Source organism: Pleuronectes platessa, chromosome 3, assembly GCF_947347685.1.
Source record: "Pleuronectes platessa chromosome 3, fPlePla1.1, whole genome shotgun sequence".
NCBI classification, from domain to species: Eukaryota; Metazoa; Chordata; class Actinopteri; order Pleuronectiformes; family Pleuronectidae; genus Pleuronectes; species Pleuronectes platessa.
The window spans coordinates 3,135,185-3,149,641 of record NC_070628.1 but is presented as its reverse complement, the minus strand read 5'-3'; the positions used below and the strand labels follow the sequence as shown (position 1 = coordinate 3,149,641).

At 41.4% G+C, this 14,457-nt stretch overlaps 1 protein-coding gene across 1 annotated transcript in view; it reads left to right on the top strand.

Moving 5' to 3' along the window:
- The window catches only part of LOC128437523 (B-cell receptor CD22), a 175,553-nt gene that overhangs the window by 81,549 nt on the left and 79,547 nt on the right, over window positions 1-14,457 (top strand). The window contains exon 8 of the mRNA XM_053419716.1: window positions 9,207-9,257. Coding sequence (XP_053275691.1) covers window positions 9,207-9,257 — 51 coding nt within the window. The remainder of the gene's footprint in view (window positions 1-9,206; window positions 9,258-14,457) is intronic.

Genomic DNA, 14,457 nt, shown 5'->3' with positions numbered 1-14,457 from the left:
CTCTCCTCTCCGTGTTCCTACTGATCAGGTGAGCAAATCTGTTCCACAAAAGCCTTATACGATGAGTTCCTGAAAATCTGTCCTGTTATATTATATCCACTCCATTATTATGTATATTGTTTGTTATTTGGTTCAATTGATCAGAAAAAAGAGAAACTCTCATCAATCTGCTGATACTGGGGACAGACTTGACCAAAGTGAGCAGGTGAGACACACAGTTCAGATTCAATCCTTTCAAACGACACTATTTCTCACATCAAACCCTTTTCTCTGTCATGTGAAGATTAAAAACTAGTTCACTGTCAAAATTAGTTTGTTGATTTGTAACTTGTGCCGCTTTAGATCTTGTGGAAGTTTGTGAAAGATTGTATTGATTGGTTCAGATATCGTTAGTGTGGAGCACTGTAATGTGGAGCAGATCACCATTGGGTGTGGCTGTGTAACACGTTCATTGTGCGTTGTTCTGCCTGACACTAAGTGTGTGTGAGTCTGCTGTTTGTAGTCTGTGTCGTTGGGACAAATAAAGTCAGTGTTGGCTGCGTGTGGATGCAGTTCTATAATTAAAGGTTCATCGACAGAGCAGTTGTGTTCTTTCATATCTGTATTTAGTGAGTATGTTGCCCTGTGACGTGAATTTGAGGTAATTGTGTTACGAGTTTGGAGAGATAGCGCTGTGTTGCATTGAGTGTCGTTGAGTTGAGTTGAGTTGTGTTGTGTTTATATCAACAATTTGCTGACAGATAGTTTTGGGCTCTACTGATTATATTGTGTGTAGCTCGACCTCTACTTAAATAATGTTACACAACTTGTTTTGACCAAACTTGGCTGCAGTACATGAACATCCAGCTCCCAGATGTAGTCTTATCTGGACACAACCGATGTGAAAGCGCACACACAAGTGGCTCACAGACACACTAAGTGAGAAGTTTGTAGTGTTAGTGTTTGGAATTCAAACTAAAGACCTTCCCTCCTTTTGGTTTTTAGTAGAACAACATGTTTCCTGTCCTTGAAACACGTCTGGTGTAGAAGGAGGCGTTTTAAATAAATCAATAGCTGCTATAGTTGGACTCTAACGTTGTACATTCTGCCACATGGACAAGGTAAAAAAGCAAATTTGTGTTTGCAGCGTCTACACAATCAGTCTGAGGAAAACTGTGACCTTCACTATGCCAGTGTCCACTTCAGGAAGAGGGAGACGGATCCTGTCTACTCCAGCGTCAGATCAGCTGAACCCAGTGAACACAAGGAGGTGGAGGAGGTTGCGTACGCTTCTGTCAACTTTAACAGATCTGCCCCGAGGTGAGCAGCTCTTCATTCAGGACCATTATCCTCACTAACACCACAAAACCTCATAAACAGAGATGTATCCTATAGAAGTAATTTGTTTATATACTTTAATTTTCTTGTATTGTTTAAAAATGTATATTTGTTAAAGGAGACATATTATGCTCATATTCAGTTTGATCATTTTATTTAGTGTTGTGACTTTAAAATGTTTAATGTTCAGAAATCATCACTTTCCTCAGACTGTCTATTGCTGCAGCTCCTCTTTTCAGCCTCTGTCTCAAACACTTGGTTTTAGCTCCTGTCTCTTTAAGACTGGTCTGATTGTTCACCCGACCCACTCTGTTGTGATTGGTTAACCACTTCCTGTGCGTGTAGGAAATCCTCCACTCTCACTTTACGAGGGACACATTCATTCTCAAATCATTTCTTATAGTTTAACTAGCGTTTCCCTGGTGAACGACATGTTTGTTTGAACCCGTGTGCAGCGGGCTCTCGTCTGGTGGGTGTGTCAGAGGTGATCCCCAATCAGCAGAGACTGTTTTAAAAAGGCAGTGACACAATGGATTCTAAAGTTCTCTCCAGATGCTGGTGTTAGAAGCTGCTGTTCCAGACGACGGAAGCAGAGACTGTGACATTCAGCCTGTATTGAAGCATTCAACACGTATTTTAACTCACATCATCTTCCTCCAAGATGTTTTCCATGAGAACGCTAAGACTGACCTCCTCCACTAACATTGATGAACCACTTCGTAACACATCTGTTTACCTTTAAATACTGCTTATGCTACGTTTGCTACAGCCCTGGCTTCTGCCGGTGATGCAGAGGTATGGGCGGGGCTACTGGTGAGGTGTTTCAGGAGCTTCATGTTTTCTGTGGGGCAGAGGAGCTTGTTCTACCAGGAGAGGAGCTCAGACTTTGGGCTTTTTAACTTTGCAGAACTTTGAAACTCAATATCATTCATTTGTTTTATCTCCTTTCAGAACCAGAGCTCAGGACACTGGAGAGGATCCAGCTGCATTGTACAGCACAGTCCAAAAACCTGCTGTTTAGACCAACATCTGGAAATCACCTTAGTCCCGATGGAAATATCTCAACAGCTGCAGGATGGATTTGAATAGAAGTTCATTCAACTGATCATGGTCCCCACAGGATGAATCCTTCTTTGGTGACAGTCAGACTCCAGCATCACTGTTGAAGTGAATGTTCAGTTTTAAGTGACTTGTCTTGACAGCTAATGGATAAATTGCCCCGAGGATGAATCCAAACGACTTCAGTGACTCGACTTTTATCTGAAATATATCAGCAACTTGTAGAAGTTGTTAAAAACGCCACATTTAGCCTGAATGAAAAATATCAAACATTTTATAACTTGCAGCTTCAAACATGAAAATATCTGCAGTGTGTGTCATACGGACGACAAACTGTAAACTTGTAAATAACTTTTCTATTCATAAAATTATCAAAACAAGCATTATTAGTTAGTTGTAGTGTGACACTGCTGCCACTAGACGGTAGTAAAGAGTTTTACTGATAAAACCACAGAGAGGATTCTGTCCCTTTCTCTTCTTTCCGTTTCTACACTATTGTTTCCATCGTTTCCATCATCAGCCGATCAGGAGTTGAACTCATTTCCTCTGAGGACTGGAGGGAGCACGTCTCATGTGGATGTGAGCTGCTACTTACGTGTTGAACACATTGAATGTGACATTAACACAAAGTGAACTGCTGACACCAGATGAGCTGTGTTGCCTCTGGTGTCTGTTCAAAGTTTGCATCAGGCTCATTGATTTGACTTTAGTGTTTTGTGGTATTTCTCACATCAGGTGTTAAACACGTGAAGAAGAAGGAGTTAGGTGTGTTTTAATCCACCATGTTCACACGGCGGCCATTTTCCTCTGACGTCTCTCTCAGGGTGTGAAGTTCGAATGTTGTTACCAACAGAATAATGTTGTACTGCTGTGATCCAGGTTTATAAGTTACACAAAAAAGATAATATATTATTACTTATTCTTCATTAGGATTATTGATTCATCATTATAACATTAGTTTTGATAATTTTAGTAACATAATAAGTTTGTTTGCTGCACCTTTAGGAGACTGATGTTAATTATACTTTTTCTTCACAACATTCTTCATATTTTACTCTTTGTTGTCTTGTTTATTTAATTTGTTGCTCACTTAGAACTTTCTCTTTTCTAACTTTGTGATGTACAGTTTAGCAACAAAGCAGATTTTTCTTTCAAGCATTCATCCACGAGGTGGATGGATGCTTGTGTGACCCTTGGTTACACTAGAAAGAGTGTAAATGTGGAGCAGGATGAGAGATACTAGGTAAACAGGAGCCCTGGACTTGAATATCAGTAACGAGAATTAACACCTGGATTACTTTGAATGAACTTGTATTAGAACACATAACCTGCAGTTCAAGTTTGATTAACATTTATAATACAGCATAAATGTACACAAAATAATAAACAAAATTAAATAAAATAAAATAAAAGTGTGCACATCAAAGTCCCTTCAACGTCCGTGAGTCCAGTCTTAAAAGTCAAACTGGTGGATGACTGCTTGGGCCCAATCCGTTGTTGGGACATGGTTTTTGTGCAAACCACAGGCCTCCCTTCAGTCAAACTTGAAACAAGGGAGCCGCATGTTCTGGAGTGAACTCAGTCTCCCAGAGTGCCACATGTTCCCTTTTTCTTAAGACAGTCAAGGAACTCAGTCTCCCAGAGGATGTAACAGGATGCTGCATGTCCTGGGATCTGGGCAATATCACACAAAGGTGTCAAGAACCTGGGGGGGTCACTCCTATTGGTCACTCTGGTCCAAGACCTGTGAGGTCACCGGGGCCAATATAAGGAGAGGTCTGACTAAAATCTCTCTCTTCTTCCATCCCGCCGAGGGCGGAAGGCTGCTCTCTTTCTACAATCCTTCGAAGGCCAGCAGACTGTCCAGCCTCTCTTCTCCTAAATCGCCAAGGGGGGGGCCTGGCTGATCCAGCTTCCTTCTCTATCCAACCCACAACCGGAGGTCAGAGGTGCAGCTCCCAGCTCACCCCTCTCAAGGAAATCTCCTCGCCCTTCAAGCTCTACAAAACTCCTCGTAGCGACGCGATGTCCTGCAGGAAAACTTCAACCAGCATCTGAGCACACGGCTCGACAGAATCGCGAATGCAGAACTCTACGACCACAAAGCCAGGAGACGTCACAGAACTGCAAACTAAACAGCAACCTTCTTTTCCTCTTTCGCTCGGACTGGTAACATAATCTGGGCTTAATAATTATACTACGCTAAGCAAGACTGTTTATTTGATCGGTGTGTGTTTATAAGTTTGATATATGCTGTGATGTTGTAGGTATAAGTTAAATGAAGGTTAATGGCAGTTAGGCTCGCCACAGGCTTTGTCCCTGACTATCATTATCTGATTAATATACACACAGACACGCACAGCATCTCACCAAGTTAAACCTTCCCCCTCAGCCGTAAAGCAACGGCCATAAAGCAACCTCAGAAGAAAGTGGGGGCTCTTATCTTAGGGACCATTTTTAAAGCATGCTAATTTACATTCACACACACACACACACCTCCTTGTTAGTTAGTTTGATTGTTTAGTAATTTGTGTTTTTATACTTTATTATGTTCATAATAAATGTTCTTCTTTCACAAATGTTCTGTCATTAATACTGCATAAGTGAATCTTGCCAACTGTTACACTGTTAAGAACTCCATAAACCTTCATTGTTCATTATATAATCTTTAATGGTAAAATATTGAGATTTCTAATTGAACTAGATCTAAATGAGACTGATCTTAATCAATAAATTGGCTATCTTTTCCCTTCTATGAAGGGTGGTGCCCCGCGAGAACTTTAACCAATTAAAGTTATGATTTAATATTAATATTTTAAATATTAATGTTTTACATTTTATTTTGATAACCAAATTTATTGAGTGCCTAGAGGCACACCATTCTATGGTAACACTTTTTAAGCACTATTGCACAACACCGTCTTTGTACAGTGTCTGTCCTACCACACTGTGGAGTGAAGAGGAACATGGAAGTCTGAATCTCTCTCAAACATCTGTATGTTGGCTCACCATCCAGTGTACTGGAGTCTTCATTCTTCGGTGGATGTCCTCTCTGGCACCGGAGAATTCGTCTCTCACCAAAAACCTGAGTGTTGAATAGTGAGAGTCCCTGCACCTTCCAGCAGGTCAGCAGGGTGACCTCACACTTCCACACGATATAACAGAATCTGAGCAAAGCAGGAAGTGTGCTTGTAGCTTGAGAAGCAAAATGGCCGACAGGATGCAGAGAGATGATAAAACTCTCCACAGAGTAGATTCACCAGAGAGGACGACTGGGTACCTCCCCCTACTGGCTAGAAAATATCACAGCAGGTCACCCAATGAGCCACTACTGTGTTATACAAAGTGTACAATCTCTTTCTCTATAGCACTTATACAATATACAATACTGCAGCCTTAACAATGTGTTTTCGCTGCTTTACTAGTGTGGTCTACACTTGCGTGTGGTGTGAATGTGTGAATGTGAGGTGGCCTGACGTCTAGTTCAAGTCAACTGGTAGATTAAGGTATAGTAATTAAATTATGTCCAAGTCCGAAGTAACAAAATAACAAACGATAATTAATGAAAATCAACAAACTTAGGAGCGTGCATTTGAAAATCTGTTTCTCTGCAGCGTCTTTGTCTCTCGTCAACACCTGGTTCCATTGACCTCATTCTGCTGAATGTGACGTCACTGGCTGGTTTTAGTCTCAGCTGGTCAATTACAGTCAAACTTGTTTTAAAATAAAATGGCTCCAACAGTATTGATGACAGTTTATTTTGTATGTCAATTTTAAATCCTTTTTTAATTTGTCTTTTTCATTTCAATCTTTATTGCATCTTAATGAGACACTGAACAGATGAGATTAAAAACAACCCAGTTTTTTTCAAGACTCCTTAAATTTGTCTTTCTTGTTACAGTGAGATGTTGTGATGTGGGTGATATATGTTTTGTATAAATAGCCACTGAAGATGTTTCTCACACTTGTACGATCCATAGTTTTAACACTTTCTGTTTAAGCATGCAGTTAAGTGTAAAGAGGAAGGAAGATGTGCTAAAAAGTTTGACTTTCTCAGACTCTTCTGTTTCCACTTGCTGGATCGAGGGGGGGGGGGGGGGGTGTTCAACGCTGCTTAAAGGTTTGGTGGGAACAGACACTGAAGTCCTTTCACACTCTGTTAATGAAGAAATTCACAGTTTGTACAAACCAGAGTTCTCATCTCTCCCCCATCAGTCACACAACTGTCCTGAGTATGATGACATCGCTGCTGCAGCACAGACAGAAGACACAGAGGAGCAGGAAGACCTGGTGTGAAGCATCAGGTCAGAGCCACTGTGACAAACAGAACCAAGATGGACGACTTCAGAGAACATCCGTACAAGCAAGTTTTACAGAAACCATAGTGTGTAGTTATTAAATACAGGAAATCTGTCCAAGCAGCAAAATATCTGAGTGCAAGCGCAGAGTTTGAGCACAAGCAGACAAATCTAAGCACCAGCAGGAGCTGTGTGAGTGCAAGCGAGGGTTTTGAGTAAAAACACCACGAAATCTGAACGTGCAAGTCCAGCTCTCAAACTAAAAGACCAGGCTTTTGAATAAAGAGGAAAACACCCGTACATTTCCTTTCTACTCATGGTTTCCTGTTTTCTTCTCTCCTCCGGTGCACTGTGATTGGTTGATGAAAGTATGTGAGAGGAAACAGGAAGTATCTCTCTTTTCATGCCCAGTTGCAGCAGCAGCAGTTTGTAAAGCATGACCTTGAGACCGAGATTATTGTTTTGTTGTTTCTTTTCTTTTTCTTTTCTACTCAGGTGCACTGTGATTGGTTGATGAAAGTATGTGAGAGGGAACAGGAAGTATCCATCTTTTTCCATCCCTGGTTGCAGCAGTTTGTAAAGCATGTTTGTAGTGCAAGAGTATTGTTGTGTTGTTTCTATTCTTTTTCTTTGTTATGGGTCCAGTCGTCCAGTTTTCGCAGCTTTATTTCTGTGAGCTTTAGTTCTGATGTTGGTTTAGGTTGAAGGAAGATTCTCAGATCCTACGACCCTTTGTGGGTTGGTGTGTTGGGTTTTCCTTCTTTTGTCCATTTTGCCGGCCTGTTGTTGAAGTTGTTGTCTTTTTTGCAATAAATAGATATTTTTTTTGCTGTTACCCTCTGAACTATGTTGGACGTCTTGGTGATGAGCCTTTGAGGCTGTGGTAACACCACAGACTCATCTCCTTTCTTATACATGATATTAATGTGGATATTACGTGGATAATGAATTATTATGTTTCGTGATTTTATGATTCTTTCTTAAATAAATGTTTTTGGTCTTTTGTTTTAACTCCTTGTCTATTTGTTTGTTTGTTTTTCAGCAGAATTACACTAGAAAACTAAAATAAGATTTTTCCATAAACTCATAAAATGTGGGCATGAAGCCATATAAAGGGTTAGGGTTAGCCAGGAGCCTGTTTGTATCACCTTCTTTATAATTGTGAGACTGATGAAAACTCTCAGGATTATTTAGAGAAGCGCTACGGACCGGTTGGATGTCAGACAATATTTTCACGAACCGGCCTTGTCACCAGAGGGCTTCACTACAGAGGCCCTCTGGTGACATCGGTAGATTTTTTTTTTTTAACGAAATTAATTAATTGTTGTGGTTGTGGTAAGTTACCAGCAAGACGGCGGTTGACGGATACCAAAGCTCCATCATGCACACGCTGCGCCCCTGTGCGCTTTGGGGAGGTTTTCTTGTTACTTATAATAAAAAATTAATTCGTTAATCAAACAAAAATTCCACAGATGCCACTAGAGAGACATCTAACTAATACATAAATACATGTGGTTATCAGTTTATGTGCAGAGGGAAAGAGACCAACACACACACACACACACACACACACACACACACACACAGATTCCGATGTAACACAGTGTTTTAACTTCTTTGTTGCAGAAGAAGCGACGCCCGTTCATCCAGGAACATAAATATGAATTCAGCAGGTTTTTATAAAGTTCAGTTCTAAATGTGATGATTAGAAAACATCAGAGGATCAAAGTCACTTGTTGACCTGCGCAGTAATGGCCTCAGTGCAGTGGAGCTACTAAGGGGGGCCAGATGGGGCCAGGTGGGGCCACCTTGATACAGTAAAGGCAATAATCAGAGTTTGTCCTTTTAATCTTTAGGTGAAGGACACAAGTCTAAACTGAATGAATGTCCAATCAGTGTGGAGAGCACTGACCACTGTCATAGACTGACTGTTGAAATTGAAATCCTTATTTTGTAAGTTATAGCACAACTGTAATAACAGTAACAGTCTATAATACTTTTTAAAGCTCTTTCTAAATAAAAACTGATTTCATATTTGTCTGACTGATTTTATTAACTGATGAAAAAGCAGCCATTGGACATTGTGGATGTGGAACACTGACTTTTAGTTTTCACAATACACCCAGACCACAAAGTTGATCAGAATCAGGTTTATTGGCCAAGTAAGTTTTCACAAACAGGGAATTTGACTCGGTAAAGTGGCTCTCAGATGCTTTCACAGAATACACATCACAAAAACAAACATAACAAAACAAAACAATACAAACAGTCCGAACAGTGCGACGGTCTAAGAAAAGAAGTGCAGGTGTGCATATTACAATTATCCAGTGAGAGTGAAATAAGTAAACATAAGTAAATATAATTATATATAATATATATTATATATAATATAATATAATTCCGGGAGTAACTGTACAGTGGTTATTATAAGGATCCAGAGTTATTGCACAGTGCCAGAGTGGGTTGGCTGTTCAGTAGTGAGACGGCGAGGGGGAAGAAACTGTTTTTGTGTCTGGTGGTTTTGGTGAACAGCGATCTGTAGCGCCTACCAGAGGGGAGGAGTTGGAAAAGGTTGTTTCCAGGGTGAGAGGGGTCTGCAGTGATCTTTCCTGCCCGTTTCCTGACTCTGGATGTGTACAGGTCCTGGATGGTGGGCAGGTTGGCACCGATGATCTTTCCTGCAGACCTGACTGTCCGTTGGAGTCTGTTCTTATCCAATTCGGTGGCCGATCCAAACCAGACAGTTATGGATGTGCACAGAACAGACTCGATGACTGCAGTGTAAAACAGGATCAGCAGCTCCTGAGGCAGGTTGTGCTTCCTAAGCTGGTGCAGGAACTTGAAAAAGATAATTTAATTACAGTTTTTCTCCATTGCTTTTGCTCATTTCACGAAACAGAAATGACATTCTCAGAGCTCTAAGTGCAATTGGCAAAATAGCCCATTTGGTTCAGCACAACTACATAGATCACATTTTGCAAATTGCACTTATAGCTCTGAGAATGTAATTTCTGTTTCGTGAAATGAGCAAAAGCAATGGAGAAAAACTGTAAACTTACTGTGTGATTGGTGATCAGATGTGTGAAACTCAACCCTGATTACTAAAGTTCTAGTTGCACCTGAAAATTAAGCCGATGATCAAAGAGATCCTTATTACAGTATATACCATGATTTTTTTCATGGTATTATGTGCCTGAAATAATTTGACAGTAGAGTGAACTATTGTGCAGGTGATGATGTACAGAAGGAAATTATGCCAACATGTTCTACAGAGAACAACCACTTGACTGAGAAGCGACAGTCAGTTTTGACCAGCAATATATATTCAATTGGTAATTGGGCTAACTGAAGGCAATTGTACCAAACCATTTGCAAAGGTGTGCTAAATCATTTGAAATTTGTGCAAGCTGTTGGAAATTGTACTTGTCATTGCTAGGATGTGCTAATACAATTGCAATTTGATTAAAGGAATGAGATATTCCAATCTGTTGTGAACAAGTGCCCAGTGGTTTGGAGGTTTGCACGTGTTGTTTTGAGAATGTCATTTCTGTTTCCTCAAATGAGCCAAAGCAATGGAGAAAAACTGTAATTTAATTCATATCTACTTATTAAATTAACTTAAAAACTGTATTTACTTAATTTTGTCACCTTGTTCCAACTTAAAAAAACGGCAGGTGAAGTTAACTCAAAGTAAAACCAGCTAGTCTGATTTAACTGAATAGTTGTGTTTACTCAGGTTACATCCATGTTGAGGTGGAGTTCAGGTGAATTTCACAGTCTGGAACTAACTCTTCTGATTATTCCGACTCATCGTTAACCCACAACCAGAGCACAGTGGGAGGCTCCGCCCATCTAATAGTCAATGGCTACGCTCTACTGCTCACGTGAACCTGTGCATTGTAGCAGAAAGGAGAAAACTAAAAGGACAGAATGGCCCTTTACTCCTCAACAGGAAAAGGAGGGGCGAGGGAGATGATACGTGGGACACACCAGTGAGCCAGAGAGGAGAGGGAAACTCAACCAACGGCAGCATGGAGTGGAAGTGTGAGGATTGTGTTTTGTTGTTGTGTGGTTTTGTTGTTTCTCCTCCTTCCCTTCTTCTTCTCCCTGTGCAGGTTGTGTGTGGAAGGGGGCGTGGCTGGCTCCTGCTGCTGCGGACGAGACACACCTGCGCCCAATCTCATCTCATCATCCCCTCCATAAAGGCCTGGTCGTTTCTCCACTTCACTGCCAGATTATTCTGTCTACGATGGTAGCAAGCGCACTGCAGAAACTCTGGACCGTAACGTCTTTTGGATTCCTTCTAACCTTTGTATTTCCCTCTACACAGACTCTCAGTTTGTCTCTCCGCTCGGCTCCTCATCTCGGTCTCGTCCAGGATCTCCCAGCCAGCACCCTGCCGCTCCAGCCTGCACCTACTTTACCTACAATAAACTCTGTTCATTCTTCTACAATCTACCCGTCTGTGTCTGCTTGGGGTCCAAACCTAACTCACAAATTAACAGGAGGCATGTGAAGTGAGAGTAACTGTAGGAAGGAGATCACAAAACAGATAAACTAGTTTCTGGAAAGTTGATCCAAGACATTCCGAGTTTATTTCAAAATCGTCCATGAGGCAAAGAAGCTGATCCCTGGAGCCTGAAGTGGATTTAAAAAAATTTACTAATTAATCTCACACTTTGAAATTGCTTAATCTAGTTGAATCGCGATTAAAAGTTTTTTTTTTTTCTAAAGTCTAAATCTTATAAATTAACGAGTAATCACTTCAGACAGCGTGTATTTTAGACACTGTTCTTTAATTTTATTTTGTTTAAACACAAAACTACACACAGAGCTGTGTTTTCAAAGAGGCTCAGGCCTATAACTACTACCTATAAAGTGGCAGTTTATATGAATATCATGTCTGATAAATTGTGCCAAAAATAAATAATCTAGATGAGAATATGCGCAATGTCCTTGGAAATAAAAACATTGCTTCTTTCTTCAGTGAAACATCCAGATTAGGGGGGAAAAAAGGTATATTTGAGACACCATTGGTACTTTCATCTTAATAATTGAACAACACACACAACAGCATAACAAGTGGCCTCGTTAAACTGAACTGACATTCAAATCTGTCATGTTAAAGGGCAAAAACTTAAAGTGCAAACAAACATGAAAATGAAAACAGGAGGATCTCTGCTACTTTAACTGAATTGTGCCTAATCATCTTTGACTTTCAGCCAATTGCTGAGACAGACAAACATGTTCACAATTTCTGGAGCCAATGCTGATCTCCTCTTCTGGAAAATATGATCCGAGAGTGAGAACAGAGGCTCACACACACACAGGACGGGGAAACCGAAAAAAAAGGAAATACCAACAGAGTGAAAGCATAAGTAGAGAGAGAGAGAGAGAGACAGCATAGAGTAGAATATAGGCCTCACTCAAAGAAAAAGACTGTCAGAGGGAGAGCACAGACACACACAGGTCAGAATATAGGCCCTATCGAAAAGAAAGGGAGAGCAGGGACACAGAGGGAATGAGAGAAGACGGGGAGAGGAGTAGCTTAGGCTACAAGCAGAAAATACTAGCAGAGGAAGAGAGTAAGTAGGCCTACACACACGACCACACACACACACACATTTGAGGCAGACAAAACAATACACATGAGAGGACGGAAAGAGAGGACTTGCCTGCACGGTTCAAGTAGTTGCTCCAACTTATCCAGTTTAACCAGCTCTGGTGAAGTCAACATCCAGATGTTGGTCTTGTGCTGAGCCAGGGCCGCAGCAAGCGGACCCGTGTTCCGCTGGATCCGTCTGATCTTCTCCAAGGCAGAACTCCACCGGGAGGAAACATCTTGATCAAGCGACTCTTCCTGCTGTGCTTGTGCAGTTTGCTGTGCTCTCAACTCTCGATCATTTGACAGGCTGTGTTTGAAGTGCCCAACAATCTTCGGACATTGTGATGGGAAATTCTGTATTTAGATATGTTTAATGAAAGAAATGACAAGTGTACAATGTATGTTATGTTTTCTGTAGTTAAGACTTGGAACATGTGGGGGTTTTGCTTAGAGAACTAAGATGTTTCGTAACTTCCTCTGCTCAGATGTGTATTGCTTCGAGACTCCTGTGCCTGTTGCTAAAACAAAGGGTGTCACAGCAGGGGCCAATCAAGCAGATGTAGCAGAGTAGCTATGAGTTTTACTGACCAGAGACAGGGGTCTCTGAGAGCGATGTTTATTCACACCTAGAGTCTTAGCAGAACCCAGATGTCATTGTGTTGTAAGACTTTAAAGAAGTCCTCATGCACATTGATGGAGACAGAATGTCCAAGCCTTCTGTCAGGACAGTCAGAGAGCTGATTGGACAACGTTCTGCCTCTGTGAAACCAGGGGTTTGACTTGTATCTTTATATTGAAGTGACTTTACAAGGCTCAAGGCCAAATGACTTGTATCTGTCACCGTGGTACAAGCTTTGAGCCACCATCCGCAGATGGTAGAATTAAAACACCAGCAGATAATTGTTTGCTGTGTCATGTATTGAAATTCCGATTGCAACATTTAGCCAGGATGTTTTCAAAACCACTGTCTTTTAGGGCAGCAGTGATGGTCCTTTGAAGACTGTGTGCCGCGCAGCGTAGATGTTGAAATGGAAGTAGCCTAGCAGCTGCCAACATGTTACGGGCATCAGTGCCTAAAGTGCTCAGTTTGGCAGTTATCTCCCATCTGTTTGAGACGTCGAGGAACCACCGGAACCTCCGCATACCGGAAGTAAACAAGGTTGTGTTAACTCGATCAATTATTTTATCGCATTAATCTCGGACACAATAATCTTATAGATTAACGCATCAACTTTGACAGCCCTATAAAAACAGCATCTAACCTGCTCGGATTGGAACGTGATTTCACTCTGTCCTGCATGAACCAAACAAGCTAAGTCTCCCTATTGAAACTCTCCTGGCTTCACCGAGCTCTCTTTGCCTCTAGAAAACCCCCCTCATATTCCCTCTACCTGGAGATTAAAGGACCACCAAAAAGAACACACATTCCCTTACTCTACCTTTTCATTGGACCCTAAAGGCCGGCGCATGCTTCTGCAACTGCGTCGGCGGCGTTTCACGCAGCTTCCCCAACCTTCCCCAAGCGCTGCGAGTCTTATAAAGCAATTCCCCGCCAGAACACTAGGCGGAGTAATGTTTTTTGTCAAAGACGGCCTTCTTTCTTCTTCGTCGATTGTTTATTTACATAGCCACTGCGGCTCCTCGTAGCCTTTTTCTTGCGGACAAATCCTCCAGTCAGTGACGGGTTATACAAGTGATCATACTATCGGATCTCTTCTGCCAAGTGCTCCTCTATTTGGTCCATATTCGTTCTTCTAAATCTTCCGTGATTTCTGCCGGTATTATGGCCGGTATTGTGGGCTGCATGAGGCTCGCGTCGCTTTGACGTATAGTTATAAAAATTGGGCGACGCACGTAAGAAGAGATACATAAGCACGTAAGGGGCCCGGAAGGGCTCTTGCGCTTGAGGGCCCGTGAAAACGCAGAAGCATGCACCGGCCTTTACTCCCCTTTCCAACAACCACACACACACACACACACACACACACACACAGACACAAACTCACACTTGATCTGAACTCGAACTATACTCATCATGAACTCGTAATGGAAGCTTCTTTCATATGTTTATTGAATGGACGGTCTTATTTGGAAATGAATTTGTTTGCATTGATTCCTGGATGTTTTGGTCAAAATTTGTTCTTTGTCTGTTTATCCATCATAACTATTTGATTTGAT